General features: G+C 47.8%; 1 protein-coding gene across 5 annotated transcripts in view; it reads right to left on the bottom strand.

Annotated features, from left to right (window-relative positions):
- The window catches only part of SBF2 (SET binding factor 2), a 585,530-nt gene that overhangs the window by 259,895 nt on the left and 308,249 nt on the right, over positions 1-17,386 (bottom strand). For all 5 annotated transcript variants that reach the window (XM_063946447.1, XM_063946443.1, XM_063946444.1 and 2 more), the window contains exons 7-8: positions 5,453-5,585; positions 3,402-3,510 (exon numbers count right to left, since the gene is read on the bottom strand). In XM_063946447.1, the coding sequence (XP_063802517.1) occupies positions 3,402-3,510; positions 5,453-5,585 (242 nt within the window). The remainder of the gene's footprint in view (positions 1-3,401; positions 3,511-5,452; positions 5,586-17,386) is intronic.

The following is a 17,386-nucleotide window of genomic DNA, read 5'->3' as shown; positions in this document are numbered from 1 at the left end:
TTACACATACTCTCTGTGTGCAGGATCCCTGACAGCGGCTTACCCCTCCACATTACACACTACTCTCTGTGTGCAGGACCCCTGACATCAGCTTACCCCTCCTCATTACACACTACTCTCTGTGTGCAGGATCCCTGACAGCGGCTTACCCCTCCACATTACACACTACTCTCTGTGTGCAGGATCCCTGACAGCGGCTTACTCCTCCACATTACACACTACTCTCTGTGTGCAGGACCCCTGACAGCGGCTTACTCCTCCACATTACACACTACTCTCTGTGTGCAGGATCCCTGACAGCGGCTTACTCCTCCACATTACACACTACTCTCTGTGTGCAGGATCCCTGACAGCGGCTTACCCCTCCACATTACACACTACTCTCTGTGTGCAGGATCTCTGACAGCGGCTTACTCCTCCACATTACACACTACTCTCTGTGTGCAGGATCCCTGAGAGCGGCTTACCCCTCCACATTACACACTACTCTCTGTGTGCGGGACCCCTGACAGCGGCTTACCCCTCCACATTACACACTACTCTCTGTGCAGGATCCCTGACAGCGGCTTACCCCTCCACATTACATACTACTCTCTGTGTGCAGGATCCCTGACAGCGGCTTACCCCTCCACATTACACACTACTCTCTGTGTGCAGGATCCCTGACAGCGGCTTACTCCTCCACATTACACACTACTCTCTGTGTGCAGGATCCCTGACAGCGGCTTACTCCTCCACATTACACACTACTCTCTGTGTACAGGACCCCTGACATCGGCTTACCCCTCCACATTACACACTACTCTCTGTGCAGGATCCCTGACAGCGGCTTACCCCTCCACATTACACACTACTCTCTGTGCAGGATCCCTGACATCGGCTTACCCCTCCACATTACACACTACTCTCTGTGCAGGATCCCTGACAGCAGCTTACCCCTCCACATTACACACTACTCTCTGTGTGCAGGATCCCTGACAGCGGCTTACCCCTCCACATTACACACTACTCTCTGTGTGCAGGATCCCTGACAGCGGCTTACCCCTCCACATTACATACTACTCTCTGTGTGCAGGATCCCTGACAGCGGCTTACCCCTCCACATTACATACTACTCTCTGTGTGCAGGATCCCTGACAGCGGCTTACCCCTCCACATTACACACTACTCTCTGTGTGCAGGATCCCTGACAGCGGCTTACTCCTCCACATTACACACTACTCTCTGTGTGCAGGATCCCTGACAGCGGCTTACTCCTCCACATTACACACTACTCTCTGTGTGCAGGATCCCTGACATCGGCTTACCCCTCCACATTACACACTACTCTCTGTGCAGGATCCCTGACAGAGGCTTACCCCTCCACATTACACACTACTCTCTGTGCAGGATCCCTGACAGCAGCTTACCCCTCCACATTACACACTACTCTCTGTGCAGGATCCCTGACAGCGGCGTACCCCTCCACATTACACACTACTCTCTGTGCAGGATCCCTGACAGCAGCTTACCCCTCCACATTACACACTACTCTCTGTGTGCAGGACCCCTGACAGCAGCTTACCCCTCCACATTACACACTACTCTCTGTGTGCAGGACCCCTGACAGCAGCTTACCCCTCCACATTACACACTACTCTCTGTGCAGGATCCCTGACAGCGGCTTACCCCTCCACATTACACACTACTCTCTGTGCAGGATCCCTGACAGCAGCTTACCCCTCCACATTACACACTACTCTCTGTGCAGGATCCCTGACAGCGGCTTACCCCTCCACATTACACACTACTCTCTGTGCAGGATCCCTGACAGCAGCTTACCCCACCACATTACACAGTACTCTGTGCAGGATCCCTGACAGCAGCTTACCCCTCCACATTACACACTACTCTCTGTGCAGGATCCCTGACAGCAGCTTACCCCTCCACATTACACACTACTCTCTGTGTGCAGGATCCCTGACAGCGGCTTACCCCTCCACATTACACACTACTCTCTGTGTGCAGGATCCCTGACAGCGGCTTACTCCTCCACATTACACACTAATCTCTGTGTGCGGGACCCCTCCACATTACACACTACTCTCTGTGTGCGGGACCCCTCCACATTACACACTACTCTCTGTGTGCGGGACCCCTCCACATTACACACTACTCTCTGTGTGCGGGACCCCTCCACATTACACACTACTCTCTGTGTGCGGGACCCCTCCACATTACACACTACTCTCTGTGTGCAGGACCCCTGACAGCGGCTTACCCCTCCACATTATACACTACTCTCTGTGTGCGGGACCCCTCCACATTACACACTACTCTCTGTGTGCGGGACCCCTCCCCATTACACACTACTCTCTGTGTGCGGGACCCCTCCACATTACACACTACTCTCTGTGTGCAGGTAACCTCTCCATTAATTGAGGATCTCAACAGGACTGCAGGGGAAGGTAATGGTAACAACATATTCTACACTTAACCTGATAATGTTTTTACGTGCAATTATTTGGGAGCTCTCTATTTGGTTTATACTGACAGACGAGGAGACCTGATAAGTGCAATACCTGCATCGTACTGTTTACAAGACCAACTTCAGCCCAAAGCCATAAAATTAAAGCTTAACCGTAGCATAAAATCTCGGCTCTGCAACAAAACAACAATGTATATGAAGAAATATAGCAAGCGGTGTTGAGCAATGTATAGAATCCCCAGTCACAGAACAGACTCCAGCCCTCACCTCGCTGGACAGCGATATGGGTTATAAATTCAGCTTTTTTGGTACCTGTCTTAGATACTGATGGGACAGGACTCCCGGAGAAGCGCTGGATAAAACCAGTTCTTAGTGCATGTGAAACATATGGAACTAATGACATTTTCTATGTCCTACTGCTACCGCGGTCAATCCAGCTTGTTCATGGAACACAGAAGCAACAGGCATAAATCAGTATCACTTGCAGAATATTCCGCACTGCAGAGCTTGCACTTCACCTACATCTGAACAGTTATTTTCATTCTTTAAGGAGGAGAAGGCGGAGAGGGGAGAAATGACGACAGAGGCACTTCTGGGACTGCAAACTCAATGGGGAAAGTACACAGAGCAATAATTCAGATCTTGCCACCTGTCTTACAAGGAGCTCACTTTCAGATGATGGGATATGACTCATGGAAAGGCTCTGGATAAAACCAGTTCCTAAAAGTTATGGAACATATGGAATTGATAGTATTAAACTAGGACCCACTGCGGCTCCTCATGTGTACAATATGTACATAGTAAAGTAAAAAATGAGACTACCAGATCCCCCGACTAAATGAGCAAACTTTTCAAAAACAAATTAGCCGCCCCAATCCCACCTGTAGCCGTGATAACCAGATTTACATAACAGAAGCTTTGATTACCCTCTTACCAGGTCATGGATCTCTGAACAAAAGACGGAATGGACCCCAATAATAAATGGCGTTGGGGAGCTTAGGACCTCGAGTAGCTGCGCTGGAAGGATGGGAATGTACGGGTAGCTGGAAAATAAACTAGTGTTAGGAAGAGATTTGACAATACAACTTCAAGACATAACACCCAACACCCCAGGACCGACGCAGACAGATTAATATTTCACAATGTATAGAATGGCACGTGGGACTCAAGTAGTGTGGAAAATGACACGTGGAACCCAATCAGTGTACAGAATAATACGTGGAACCCAGCCAGTATACAGAATGACGCGTGGGACCCAACCAGTGTACAGAATGACGCGTGGGACCCAACCAGTGTACAGAATGACGCGTGGGACCCAACCAGTGTACAGAATGACGCGTGGGACCCAACCAGTGTACAGAATGACGCGTGGGACCCAACCAGTGTACAGAATGACGCGTGGGACCCAACCAGTGTACAGAATGACGCGTGGGACCCAACCAGTGTACAGAATGACGCGTGGGACCCAACCAGTGTACAGAATGACGCGTGGGACCCAACCAGTGTACAGAATGACGCGTGGGACCCAACCAGTGTACAGAATGACGCGTGGGACCCAACCAGTGTACAGAATGACGCGTGGGACCCAACCAGTGTACAGAATGACGCGTGGGACCCAACCAGTGTACAGAATGACGCGTGGGACCCAACCAGTGTACAGAATGACGCGTGGGACCCAACCAGTGTACAGAATGACGCGTGGGACCCAACCAGTGTACAGAATGACGCGTGGGACCCAACCAGTGTACAGAATGACGCGTGGGACCCAACCAGTGTACAGAATGACGCGTGGGACCCAACCAGTGTACAGAATGACGCGTGGGACCCAACCAGTGTACAGAATGACGCGTGGGACCCAACCAGTGTACAGAATGACGCGTGGGACCCAACCAGTGTACAGAATGACGCGTGGGACCCAACCAGTGTACAGAATGACGCGTGAGACCCAACCAGTGTACAGAATGACGCGTGGGACCCAACCAGTGTACAGAATGACGCGTGGGACCCAACCAGTGTACAGAATGACGCGTGGGACCCAACCAGTGTACAGAATGACGCGTGGGACCCAACCAGTGTACAGAATGACGCGTGGGACCCAACCAGTGTACAGAATGACACGTGGGACCCAACCAGTGTACAGAATGACACGTGGGACCCAACCAGTGTACAGAAAGACACGTGGGACCCAACCAGTGTACAGAATGACGCGTGGGACCCAACCAGTGTACAGAATGACACGTGGAACCCAACCAGTGTACAGAATGACACGTGGAACCCAACCAGTGTACAGAATGACACGTGGAACCCAACCAGTGTACAGAAAGACACCAGTGACCAATCGGTGTACAGAATGACACGTGTGACCCAAGAATTGTACAGAATGACACGTGGGACCCAGTGTTCAGAACTACACCAGCGACCAATCAGTGTACAGAATGATATTATGGAACCCAATCAGTGTACAGAATGATATTATGGAACCTAATCAGTGTACAGAATGAGATATGGAACCCAATTAGTGCACAGAATGATACGTGGGACCCAATCAGTGTGGTTGGTAGATTTTTGCGCAATGTCATACTGTACATGCGGTCATCTGCAGAGTGAATTTTCAGTTGGTCCTGATCAGATGCGGACCTGAACTACTGACTACTTTGAACAAGATACAATGTGAGGACAATGAATTTTAAAACGATGGGTCACTCGTACAAGAAACTTCAGTCATCAACTACCCTTCCTGCATTCATCATAGACAACCACACTTATACTATTCTAATATCAGTGTGATCTTATCAATATAATGAGAAATAAAAAATTAGACTGACATGACTTGAACATTTCAGCTCAGGACGACAGACAGAGTGTCAGACACTGACCTCCGTCCCACCACAATCACCAGGCATCACACAATGATCTGGGCTGTACACAGGCAGCAACCTCTACTTGTGTCGTCCATATCACAGCAGCCCTGCCCCTTCACCTCACCTGTACTTCAGAGGGTACATTAGGGCCTCGAGTGCCCGGCTGGCATCGCTGAGACGCTGGAAGCTGGAGGAGTGGAAAAGGACTTTGTTTTCGGTCAGTACCGCACACAGGAGGCTGAGAACGTTCTGGATTCCTGAAAGAAACAAAAAAAAAAACAAAAAAAAAACACAGCTCTCAGAACAGAATGTGAGTTGCGATCAATCTGCATATAATAAATAGATAAGGGAAAAGGGAATACACATTGGAAATTCTGTGTCATGGAGCAACCGGTGGGAGAGACTTCAGGCAAGCCCGGTATTTCTGGTGGTTTTTGTTTTTTAATGCCAACAGAAATACTTTTGCTCTAAAAACTTTTTCCACTTATTAACATGACTGGCGGCTTATATTGCTAGGCCAAGGTACAATGGTAATATCATCCGGGTTATTACATTTCACAGTAGCAGGGTGCCCCCACTGACCAAGCTTTCATGCCTGGGATTACCATTTTAGAACCACGCAGAAATTCTCCGGCACAGATTACAATACACTATGGGGATTATTCAGGTTTGTTAGCACACTAATGGGTAAATTATGTGCACTGCAGGTGGAGCAGATGTAACATGTGCAGAGAGAGTTAGATTTGGGTGGGTTATATTGTTTCTGTGCAGGGTAAATACTGGCTGCTTTATTTTGACACTACAATTTAGATATCGGCTCGAACACACGTCACGCAAATCTAACTCTCTCTGCACATGTTAGATCTGCCCCACCTGCAGTGCAGAATGGTTTTGCCCATTAGTGTGCTTTTCTGGTTTGGTAACAAGTGATAACCGACAGCTGTCCCTAGGGATATTTAGAACGGTATCCGGCCTCTAGGCTGACACTGTCAACGTCGACACAGGAAATATGTCAACGCAACCATTGGGTCGACATGAACACGGTCGACATGGAAAAAGGTTGCCATGAGTTTTCACCTTTTTTTTTTTTTTTTTTTCATACTTTACGATCCACATGGACTGCAATTGGGAACAGTAACCTGTGCCTAGCGCAGCGGTAGCATGTGAGGGGACACGGTGCACTAATTGGGGGTTCCCAGTCACTTTACGGAGAAAACGACACCAAAAAACCCCCATAAAAAACTAAATGGCCGTGTCGACCTAGTCACTGTTGACCAATAGGTGCCGACCTAATGTGTGTCGACCTAGACACTGTCGACCCTGAGTCCCATACCCATTTAGCACTTACGCGTGGACAGTTACCTTGGCAACATTACAGTCACTGGTTGTTACATAAAGAACTCACTAACATTCCCTGGTACAAGTCTACAACACCTGTCACCTGGAAATCTGGAATACACAATACTCAGTCAGGGACAGATGTACTCACGGTGGGTGCACACTAGGACGACGGGCACTCGGGTGGATGGTCGAGCCGAATTCCCCTCGGCCCGTGCCATGCCTGATTGCCCGTACATTAATGAACGATGGAACGATCGCGGTTCCGTCCTTCGTTAAGATGGACCAGGCCGCATGGGCTATCTCCCGGTTGGCTGTGCAGCAGGGACGACCGGAAGATGTTGCACGCAACCCGCGAGGGTGCGCAATAGTAGACGCGATGTAGACGGTCTGTCGGGTCGATAAGGAAAATCGTCCAGACATCGTGCTAGTGTGTACCCACCCTCCTCCGCCTTGGAGAGTGGTAAAGTGGAGAGAGAAAGTATCGGACAATTAGCTCCCAGCTGCCACGTTACTGGCTGTGTTTGAAAAACGACAGAAGCGGATTGGTTGGTATGTTTTCTCGCTCCACTTTATCTCTCCTTAAAACATCTCTCTCACAAATTGAGCAACTTCCTTTGTGTGTATCGCTGGCTACAAGACCAGCATGAAATCAGCAGCCTGCAGGAAGTGCTGGTCCTTGTAGTGCCAGCTTGGAGTCCGCTGGGATGCCACCTGGCAACAGCTCAATGTAAAAACACAGGAACATGTGACAATATAAAGAGACCTCCTTGTTTTGTGTTAGGATCACTGGTGGCAAATGTGTGTAACGACGACTTGTGCATTTTCTGCACCAATCATTATTGGCCGCTTCCTCACTGGGTTCCAGCAGCGTGCTGGGAGACTTGTCTGTGTGAATCTGTTACCAACGTCTGCCAGTATATCTCTGACATGAATGTCTTCAAAGAGAGCAAAGCAGTGCCGCCTATCCAAGGCCCTCATTCCAAGTTGTTCGCTCGCTAGCTGCTTTTAGCAGGCGTGCAAACGCTAAGCCGCCGCCCTTTGAGAGTGTATTGTAGCTTAGCAGAAGTGCGAACAAAAGGATCGCAGAGCGGCTGCAAAATAATTTTGTGCAGTTTCAGAGTAGCTCCAGACCTACTCAGTGCTTGCGATCACTTCAGTCCATTCAGTTCCTGTTTTGACGTCACAAACACGCCCTGCGTTCGCCCAGCCACGCCTGCGCTTTTTCGATCACTCCCTGAAAACGGTCAGTTGACACCCAGAAACGCCCACTTCATGTCAATCACTCTGCGGCTGCCTGTGCGACTGAAAAGCTTTGCTAGACCTTGTGTAGAAAACCATCAGCTGTTGTGAAAGTTCGTTGCGCATGCGCACTGCGCCGCATACGCATGCGCAGAAGTGCCGCTTTTTTGCCTAATCGCTGCGCTGCGACTGAAAAGAGCTAGCGAACAGCTCGGAATGCTGGGAATAAAGGAGCAGTCCTCCAAACAAGTGTTCCGCTAAGATGTTGCACAATTCTGCACGGTACGCAACAATTACACATAAAATAATAAAACTGAAACAAAGTCACAATTTTTGCACGATGGGAGGATTAGTTACGTGTCGTATTTGGTTTGCCAGTGCTGGGTTTTTAGAAGTGCCTCCCTCATCTGTGCAGATTATCACAGCACAATGGGGTAAATTTACTAAGGTGGGAGATTTTTAGAACTGGTGATGTTGCCCATAGCAACCAATCAGATTATATCTATTATCTGCTAGAAGCAGCTAGATAAATGGTACGTAGAATCTGATTGGTTGCCATGGGCAACATCACCAGTTCTAAAAATCTCCCACCTTAGTAAATTTACCCCAATCTCTTTTATACTGCTTAAAATGACTGATTATCCCTTTATCACAAGCCGTAGGTGAATGACAAGCTTGCTGGGGCATGTAGTCCCCAGATAGTTCCAGCAGAGAGGAGAGAGCGCTCTGTGTACGCGATTCTCCTCCGTGTTCTGTTTCTGATTGTCAAAGAATTCCACGAGTAAGCAGCCTCTAAAAATAGAAACCGCCGCTCCGTCCACTAATTCATTTAAAATCTGAAACATTTCAAGGAAAAACAATTCTTCCGCAATCAAAAGTAAATAATCTATTGGAACCACAAGGACATTAATATGATTATCTTTAAGCTTCAGCCTAGATGAATCAGCAAATGGACGTTACGAAGAGCGTCGTCTTCCTGCGGTTACTACAGGCAGAAAACAAGTAAGAGACAGGATATACAATCCACCACTACAAGTCACAGTGTTACACATGTCTGCTACTGGACACATTTAGAATAGTAGTTTATTAACATATCGGCCATGGAAAATATAGAATATGGTTAAAAACACAAGATATAGGATATATACAGTATGACGGAACTGTATAAATCATTAAAGAACAGACATTGGGAAACTAATCTAGGTACTGAAGGGGAGAGTTGTGTTTGCTTTATGGAAGCGGGAACAATTCTTTAAAAAGATGGTAGTTACAGTGCAAAGAATGAATCTGAAATTCTGGACCAATTAGCTCCCAGCTGCCAAGTTACTGGCTGTGTTTGAAAAACGATAGAAGCTGATTGGTTGGTATGTTTTCTGGCTCCACTTTATATCTCTCACAAATTGAACAGCTTCCTTTGTGTGTATCGCTGGCTACAAGACGAGCATGAAATCAGCAGCCTGCAGGAAGTGCTGGTTCTTGTAGTGCCAGGTTGGAGTCCGCTGGGATGCCACCTGGCAACAGCTCAATTTAAAAACACAGGAATAGAACCTAGAACCTGATCTGGACGTCTCCTGGTCATCACAACCTAGAACCTAGAACCTGATCTGGACGTCTCCTGATCATCACAACCTAGAACCTGATCTGGACGTCTCCTGATCATCACAACCTAGAACCTGATCTGGACGTCTCCTGATCATCACAACCTAGAACCTAGAACCTGATCTGGACGTCCCCTGATCATCACAACCTAGAACCTGATCTGGACGTCTCCTGATCATCACAACCTAGAACCTGATCTGGACGTCTCCTGATCATCACAACCTAGAACCTGATCTGGACGTCTCCTGATCATCACAACCTAGAACCTGATCTGGACGTCTCCTGATCATCACAACCTAGAACCTGATCTGGACGTCTCCTGATCATCACAACCTAGAACCTGATCTGGACGTCTCCTGATCATCACAACCTAGAACCTGATCTGGACGTCTCCTGATCATCACAACCTAGAACCTGATCTGGACGTCTCCTGATCATCACAACCTAGAACCTGATCTGGACGTCTCCTGATCATCACAACCTAGAACCTAGAACCTGATCTGGACGTCTCCTGATCATCACAACCTAGAACCTGATCTGGACGTCTCCTGATCATCACAACCTAGAACCTGATCTGGACGTCTCCTGATCATCACAACCTAGAACCTGATCTGGACGTCTCCTGATCATCACAACCTAGAACCTGATCTGGACGTCTCCTGATCATCACAACCTAGAACCTGATCTGGACGTCTCCTGATCATCACAACCTAGAACCTGATCTGGACGTCTCCTGATCATCACAACCTAGAACCTGATCTGGACGTCTCCTGATCATCACAACCTAGAACCTGATCTGGGCGTCTCCTGATCATCACAACCTAGAACCTGATCTGGGCGTCTCCTGATCATCACAACCTAGAACCTGGAATAGGACAGATTTCCAACCTCACCATGGAACAAATTAGGGTGACCATGCTTGCAGACTGTGAAAACTAGTTTCAGGGAGATTATACATAGTTGGTAGTAGAATGCGTCGTGCGATGAATGGCGCGTCACTGAGGAGGCGTGTCATGCTCTAGCCAGAGGGCGTGTCCAGCTACACATAAGGCGCGTATATCTGCTTACATGCTTCATGAGAGATCTCTCTATATACAGATGTGTCCTCCTGCATTGCTACTGCAGTCACGTTAAACAGCCCCTCTAGCCGCGAGCACGTTTACTGACGCCGGGCGTCTTTGTGCATTTTTCCTCGAAAATGTGTTTTATATGAATCGCTATGCAAGTAAGACGCACAGGCAGATTATGCTGATTACAATAATATGCAGCATTTCTTCCGGGCACCTCTTCCATGCGAGCGCCACCCTGGGCAGAATCAGGCAAGGCAACAGCTGGTGCTAAGCGTCAGTAGTAGCGAATGCAATCAGGATCAGTTTTAATATACTTGAGTTTCCTGAGCATCGCTATAGACCATGTATTGGGCTTTCAAAAACACAGTACCAATTGGTGTGGGCTGATGCCTTCAGGTGTAAGATCCGTTGTTGCACTGACTTGTGTCAGTGTGTTAGCAGAGGGTATAAGTTGGCCCTGGGGCTGGCAGCTTAAGAAAAGAGATTTGCTCTCTAGGGCCAGTGTGAGATGTCGGTGTTTGGACCATGTGTAAGAGCCTGGGGGACAATAGGGTTAGTTCAGTATACAGGTTTTCCTTTTTTGTTTTTCTTTGTTTTTTTAACTTTTGTGTCCAATGTTATATTTTACCTACAACTTTCTGCAACAGTTGTGCTTGCGTGTTATTCTGTAAAGAGTTATGTTTGGAAGTGAAACCCAATTTATTTTTATTCTGCCAAATGGCTTTAATTTGTATTGTATATCCAGATGGGTTGTGTATCAATATTTATGTATTTATTCTATGTTAAAAAAGACATTGCACATTGAATTCGGGTCATATACAGGTTATACTGCTCATCATGCACTGGGATCCACAGGGTCATATACAGGTTATGCTGCACATCATGCACTGGGATCCACAGGGTCATAAGCAGGTTATGCTGAACATCATGCACTGGGATCCACAGGGTCATAAGCAGGTTATGCTGCACATCATGCACTGGGATCCACAGGGTAATAAGCAGGTTATACTGCACATCATGCACTGGGATCCACAGGGTCATAAGCAGGTTATGCTGAACATCATGCACTGGGATCCACAGGGTCATAAGCAGGTTATGCTGCACATCATGCACTGGGATCCACAGGGTTATAAGCAGGTTATGCTGAACATCATGCACTGGGATCCACAGGGTCATAAGCAGGTTATGCTGCACATCATGCACTGGGATCCACAGGGTTATAAGCAGGTTATGCTGCACATCATGCACTGGGATCCACAGGGTTATAAGCAGGTTATGCTGCACATCATGCACTGGGATCCACAGGGTTATAAGCAGGTTATGCTGAACATCATGCACTGGGATCCACAGGGTCATATACTGGTTATACTGCACATTATGCACTGGGATCCACAGGGTCATAAGCAGGTTATATTGCACATTATGCAGTGGATCCATAGGGCAACTGCTGCACCTCTGCATAATGCCCACATGAATAATCAGGTAGGTGTGTGTCACTCTGATAACAGCCACTGCATCCCCAGCCACTGACCTCACTGCACGTCACTGCATTTGAATATTTTTGCCTTATCAGAATTTCTGATCATTTTTGATTCCATGATGTAAGCGGAATAATACAAATGAGAAAGTCCCAGGGCTGAGCGCTCTATATAACGGCTGTACAGGCAGTACAGTATATATCATCACAAGTAAAACCCCTGTACCTCTCCATTCCGGGAATACATCCTCAGAAGTATGTAGAGGAGACACAACATACCAGTGCCTGGAGTCCTATTGGAGATAGAATGCTATACATAATAATCTTGTGATGTGATTGGCTCCAGGTATCTCTAACCCTATCCACTTCCAAGCTTCCTGTAGGAGCAGAAGGGAATGACTGGGAGCACACAGCGGTGCCCTGACCCATACCAAGCCTACCCTTACTGAGTGTATACAGGCAGAGCCTCTCCCTACTGATACGTAATCTGCATGGAGCAGGATGTCCCCACTATACACTCCTGCATGACTACTGGTATATTGCTCAACCATGCTTTAATGCCCACGATACATCTCCATGGCTCTATGAATACAGTCCGCTGTGTGACCTCTCTAGTTGACCGATGTGCCACAAGTCTTACTCATGAGATTAGCAGCTCTTTCACATGTTTACATGGTGCCTATTAACCATTCGGGAAGTAGGAGCCTGACACATTTATGGCAGGTAAGTCAGGTCAGCAGGAGACATTATTTTGCTATTAAAATGCTTGAACTCCAATTCAGTGACTGCAATCTCTAGTCAGAGAGAGCCTACACCGCCCTGGCTGGGAGCGCAGCACTGAAAGCCCAATGTTCTCCGCACTTGTCCATACTGACGCTGAATGATGGCTGACACAGGGACTAAGTGGTCCAAGAGATGGATCCTTAATAATAGAAGTGATGTGGCTGTAATAAAACTGCCGGGGAAACTTACTACCCATAGGTGGATTCATGCATCCAGAAGGTGGGACAGGGGACAGTTGTGGGTTTAAGTAAACAAGTATATATACACACATTTCTTATATTATTGCCATAAAGGCAGTTCCAAGTCCTGAACTACATCACATACTCCCAATGACATCTGGTGGGTGTGGATTTAAAGATCAACAGTATATAGACAGAGCCAAAAGGTCGACACGATCAGCCCATCGACAGGCAAATGGTCAACACAGAAAAGGTTGACACTTTTTTGTTTTTACCCTAATCCTAACTCTAACCCTCCCCCCTCCCAAGTGCATAACCCATAACCCTCAGGAAAAACTATAGTAGGAGTCAACCTTTTCTGTGTCAACCATTAGAATGCTGACCTTTTTAACATGTCGACCTAAGTCCATGAGAATCACTTAGCTTTCGACTTTTTGACCATCTCAACCTATTGACCGTCTATTTACTATTTATCTTCCGTCCGGATCCCCATATGGTCTGGCATGGGTATAGTAACTACATGACTGCAATCCTTCACTCCCTTGGTCTGCAGGATACTGCCCTCTCCCTGACTGTTCCTTCTCTGTCTCCACTCATGACTCCAATCTCCCTCCACTTCCATTAACCGTAGGTGTCCCCCAAAGTTCTTTTCTTGGACCTCTCCTATTCTCCTATGTGTCCTCTTTAGGTGAGCTCATTAGCTCCTCTGACCTCCAATATTATCTCTTTCTATCCTCTTCTGACCTCTCCCCTCTTTTCTTACTCGTATATCCAACTGTTTCTCGGTTGTCTCTGTCATGAGGTCCCAGTCCTTTCTTACACTTAACGTGTCTAAGACTGAGCTGCTCATCTTCCCTCCCACATAACCTCACCTCCCACAATTTCATTATCTACTGATGGCACTACGATCTCCTCTAGCCCCCAAGTGCTATGTCTATCGGTTATCCTTGACTCCTCCCTCTTCTTCAAACCATACATTCAGCACCTCTCACAAACCTGCCGTTTTCATCTAAAAAATATTTCCAGGATGAGACTCTCTCTCACCCTGGAAGCTGCTAAGACCCTTATACACTCACTGGTCATCAGATTGAACTATTGTAATCTATCTGGCCTCCCTGACAACCACCTCTCTCCACTCCAGTCTGTCCTCAATGCTGCTGCCCAACTCTTCTTCCTCTCCAAACATGCTACGTTTACCTCCCCTCTCTTGCAAGCCCTACATTGACTCACCACCTTCCCCTTCAGAATCCAAGTCAAGCTGCTCAGACTCACAAATCTCTCACTCACTCCTCTCCCATTTACATCACTGACTTTATCTGCCTTTACACTCCCCATCCACCCTCTTTGCTCCACAAATGCACGCCACCTCTTCTGCCAACTGATTATCTCCTCCCATTCCCACCTCCAAGATTCTGCACGTGCTGCTCCCTATCTACCTTTTCTCTCTCCCCATCAGACTGTCCATCTCTCTACAAAACTTCAAACGGGCTCTCAATACCCACTACTTCCTCAAACCCCACCATCTCTCATCCTAACCCTCTGTTTCATACTGCCTACCCTATCTGTGTCATCCCTGTCTGCCTGCCCATGCCCTTCAGAATGTAAGCTCTCACAAGCAGGGCCCTCTCCCCTCATGTGCTTTTCCTTCTCTTACCTATACTAACATCTACTGCATACTCCCTACAACGGCACCTAGTACTGGTCTCTGCCACCCTGATGCTTATTTCAGGGCCATGACCTCTGATGCAGAAATGTTTATATACCATGTACCTGCCCTACATTGTCTCGTATTGTAAGTCGCTGTTTTCTTGTTTAGCTCCCTTGTTTAGGTACTTTATATGGCATCACATGATTTCCGTAGCGCCTAACAAAGGATGATAATAATAATAATAATAATAATAATAATAATAAAATAATAAGATTTTACTCACAGGTAAATCTATTTCTCGTAGTCCGTAGTGGATGCTGGGAACTCCGTAAGGACCATGGGGAATAGACGGGCTCCGCAGGAGACTGGGCACTCTAAAAAAAAGATTAGGTACTATCTGGTGTGCACTGGCTCCTCCCTCTATGCCCCTCCTCCAGACCTCAGTTAGGATACTGTGCCCGGAAGAGCTGACACAATAAGGAAGGATTTTGAATCCCGGGTAAGACTCATACCAGCCACACCAATCACACTGTATAACTCGTGATACTATACCCAGTTAACAGTATGAAATATAACTGAGCCTCTCAACAGATGGCTCAACAATAACCCTTTAGTTAGGCAATAACTATATACAAGTATTGCAGACAATCCGCACTTGGGATGGGCGCCCAGCATCCACTACGGACTACGAGAAATAGATTTACCGGTGAGTAAAATCTTATTTTCTCTGACGTCCTAGTGGATGCTGGGAACTCCGTAAGGACCATGGGGATTATACCAAAGCTCCCAAACGGGCGGGAGAGTGCGGATGACTCTGCAGCACCGAATGAGAGAACTCAAGGTCCTCCTCAGCCAGGGTATCAAATTTGTAGAATGTAGCAAACGTGTTTGCCCCTGACCAAGTTGCGGCTCGGCAAAGTTGTAAAGCCGAGACCCCTCGGGCAGCCGCCCAAGATGAGCCCACTTTCCTCGTGGAATGGGCTGTTACTGATTTAGGATGCGGCAATCCAGCCGCAGAATGCTCCAGCTGAATTATGCTACAAATTCAGCGAGCAATAGTCTGCTTAGAAGCAGGAGCACCTATTTTGTTGGGTGCCTACAGGATAAAAAAACGAGTCAGTTTTCCTGACTCCAGCCGTCCTGGAAATATAAATTTTTAAGGCCCTGACTACGTCCAGTAACTTGGAATCTTCCAAGTCCCTAGTAGCCGCAGGCACTACAATAGGTTGGTTCAAGTGAAAAGCTGATACCACCTTAGGGAGAAACTGGGGACGAGTCCTCAATTCTGCCCTATCCATATGGAAAATCAGATAAGGGCTTTTACATGACAAAGCCGCCAATTCTGACACACGCCTGGCCGAAGCCAAGGCCAATAACATGACCACTTTCCACGTGAGATATTCAAATCCACAGTTTTAAGTGGCTCAAACCAATGTGATTTCAGGAAACTCAACACCACGTTGAGATCCCACGGTGCCACAGGAGGCACAAAAGGGGGCTGAATATGTAGCACTCCCTTTACAAAAGTCTGAACTTCAGGCAGTGAAGCCAGTTCTTTCTGGAAGAAAATCGACGAGAGCCGAAATCTGGACCTTAATGGAACCCAATTTTAGGCCCATAGTCACTCCCGACTGTAGGAAGTGCAGAAAACGACCCAGCTGAAATTCCTCTGTTGGGGCCTTCCTGGCCTCACACCACGCAACATATTTTCGCCAAATACGGTGATAATGGTTTGCGGTTACTTCTTTCCTGGCTTTTATCAGCGTAGGAATGACTTCCTCCGGAATGCCCTTTTGCTTTAGGATCCGGAATTCAACCGCCATGCCGTCCAACGCAGCCGCGGTAAGTCTTGGAACAGACAGGGCCCCTGCTGTAGCAGATCCTGTCTGAGCGGTAGAGGCCATGGGTCCTCTGATATTATTTCTGTAAGTTCTGGGTACCAAGCTCTTCTTGGCCCATCCGGAACCACGAGTATTGTTCTTACTCCTCGTTTTCTTATTATTCTCAGTACCTTTGGTATGAGAGGCAGAGGAGGGAATACATAACCGACTGGTACACCCACGGTGTCACTAGAGCGTCCACAGCTATTGCCTGAGGGTCCCTTGACCTGGCGCAATATCTAGTTTTTTGTTTAGGCGGGACGCCATCATGTCCACCTGTGGCCTTTCCCAACGGTTTACCAACAGTTGGAAGACTTCTGGATGAAGTCCCCACTCTCCCGGGTGTCGGTCGTGTCTGCTGAGGAAGTCTGCTTCCCAGTTGTCCACTCCCGGAATGAACACTGCTGACAGTGCTAAGACGTGATTTTCCGCCCAATCGGAGAATCCTTGTGGCTTCTGCCATCGCCATCCTGCTTCTTGTGCCGCCCTGTCGGTTTACATGGGCGACTGCCGTGATGTTCTCTGACTGGATCAGTACCGGCTGGTTTTGAAGCAGGGGTTTTGCCTGACTTAGGGCATTGTAAATGGCCCTTAGTTCCAGAATATTTATGTGTAGGGACGACTCCTGACTTGACCAAAGTCCTTGGAAGTTTCTTCCCTGTGTGACTGCCCCCCCAGCCTCGAAGGCTAGCATCTGTGGTTACCAGGACCCAGTCCTGTATGCCGAATCTGCGGCCCTCTTGAAGATGAGCACTCTGCAGCCACCACAGTAGAGATACCCTGGTCCTTGGAGACAGGGTTATCAGCCGATGCATCTGAAGATGCGATCCCGACCACTTGTT

This window comes from Pseudophryne corroboree, chromosome 11 (genome assembly GCF_028390025.1).
Source record: "Pseudophryne corroboree isolate aPseCor3 chromosome 11, aPseCor3.hap2, whole genome shotgun sequence".
Lineage (NCBI taxonomy): Eukaryota > Metazoa > Chordata > Amphibia > Anura > Myobatrachidae > Pseudophryne > Pseudophryne corroboree.
Note: the sequence above shows the minus strand (reverse complement) of the source record. Positions and strands in the feature narration are given on the sequence as shown.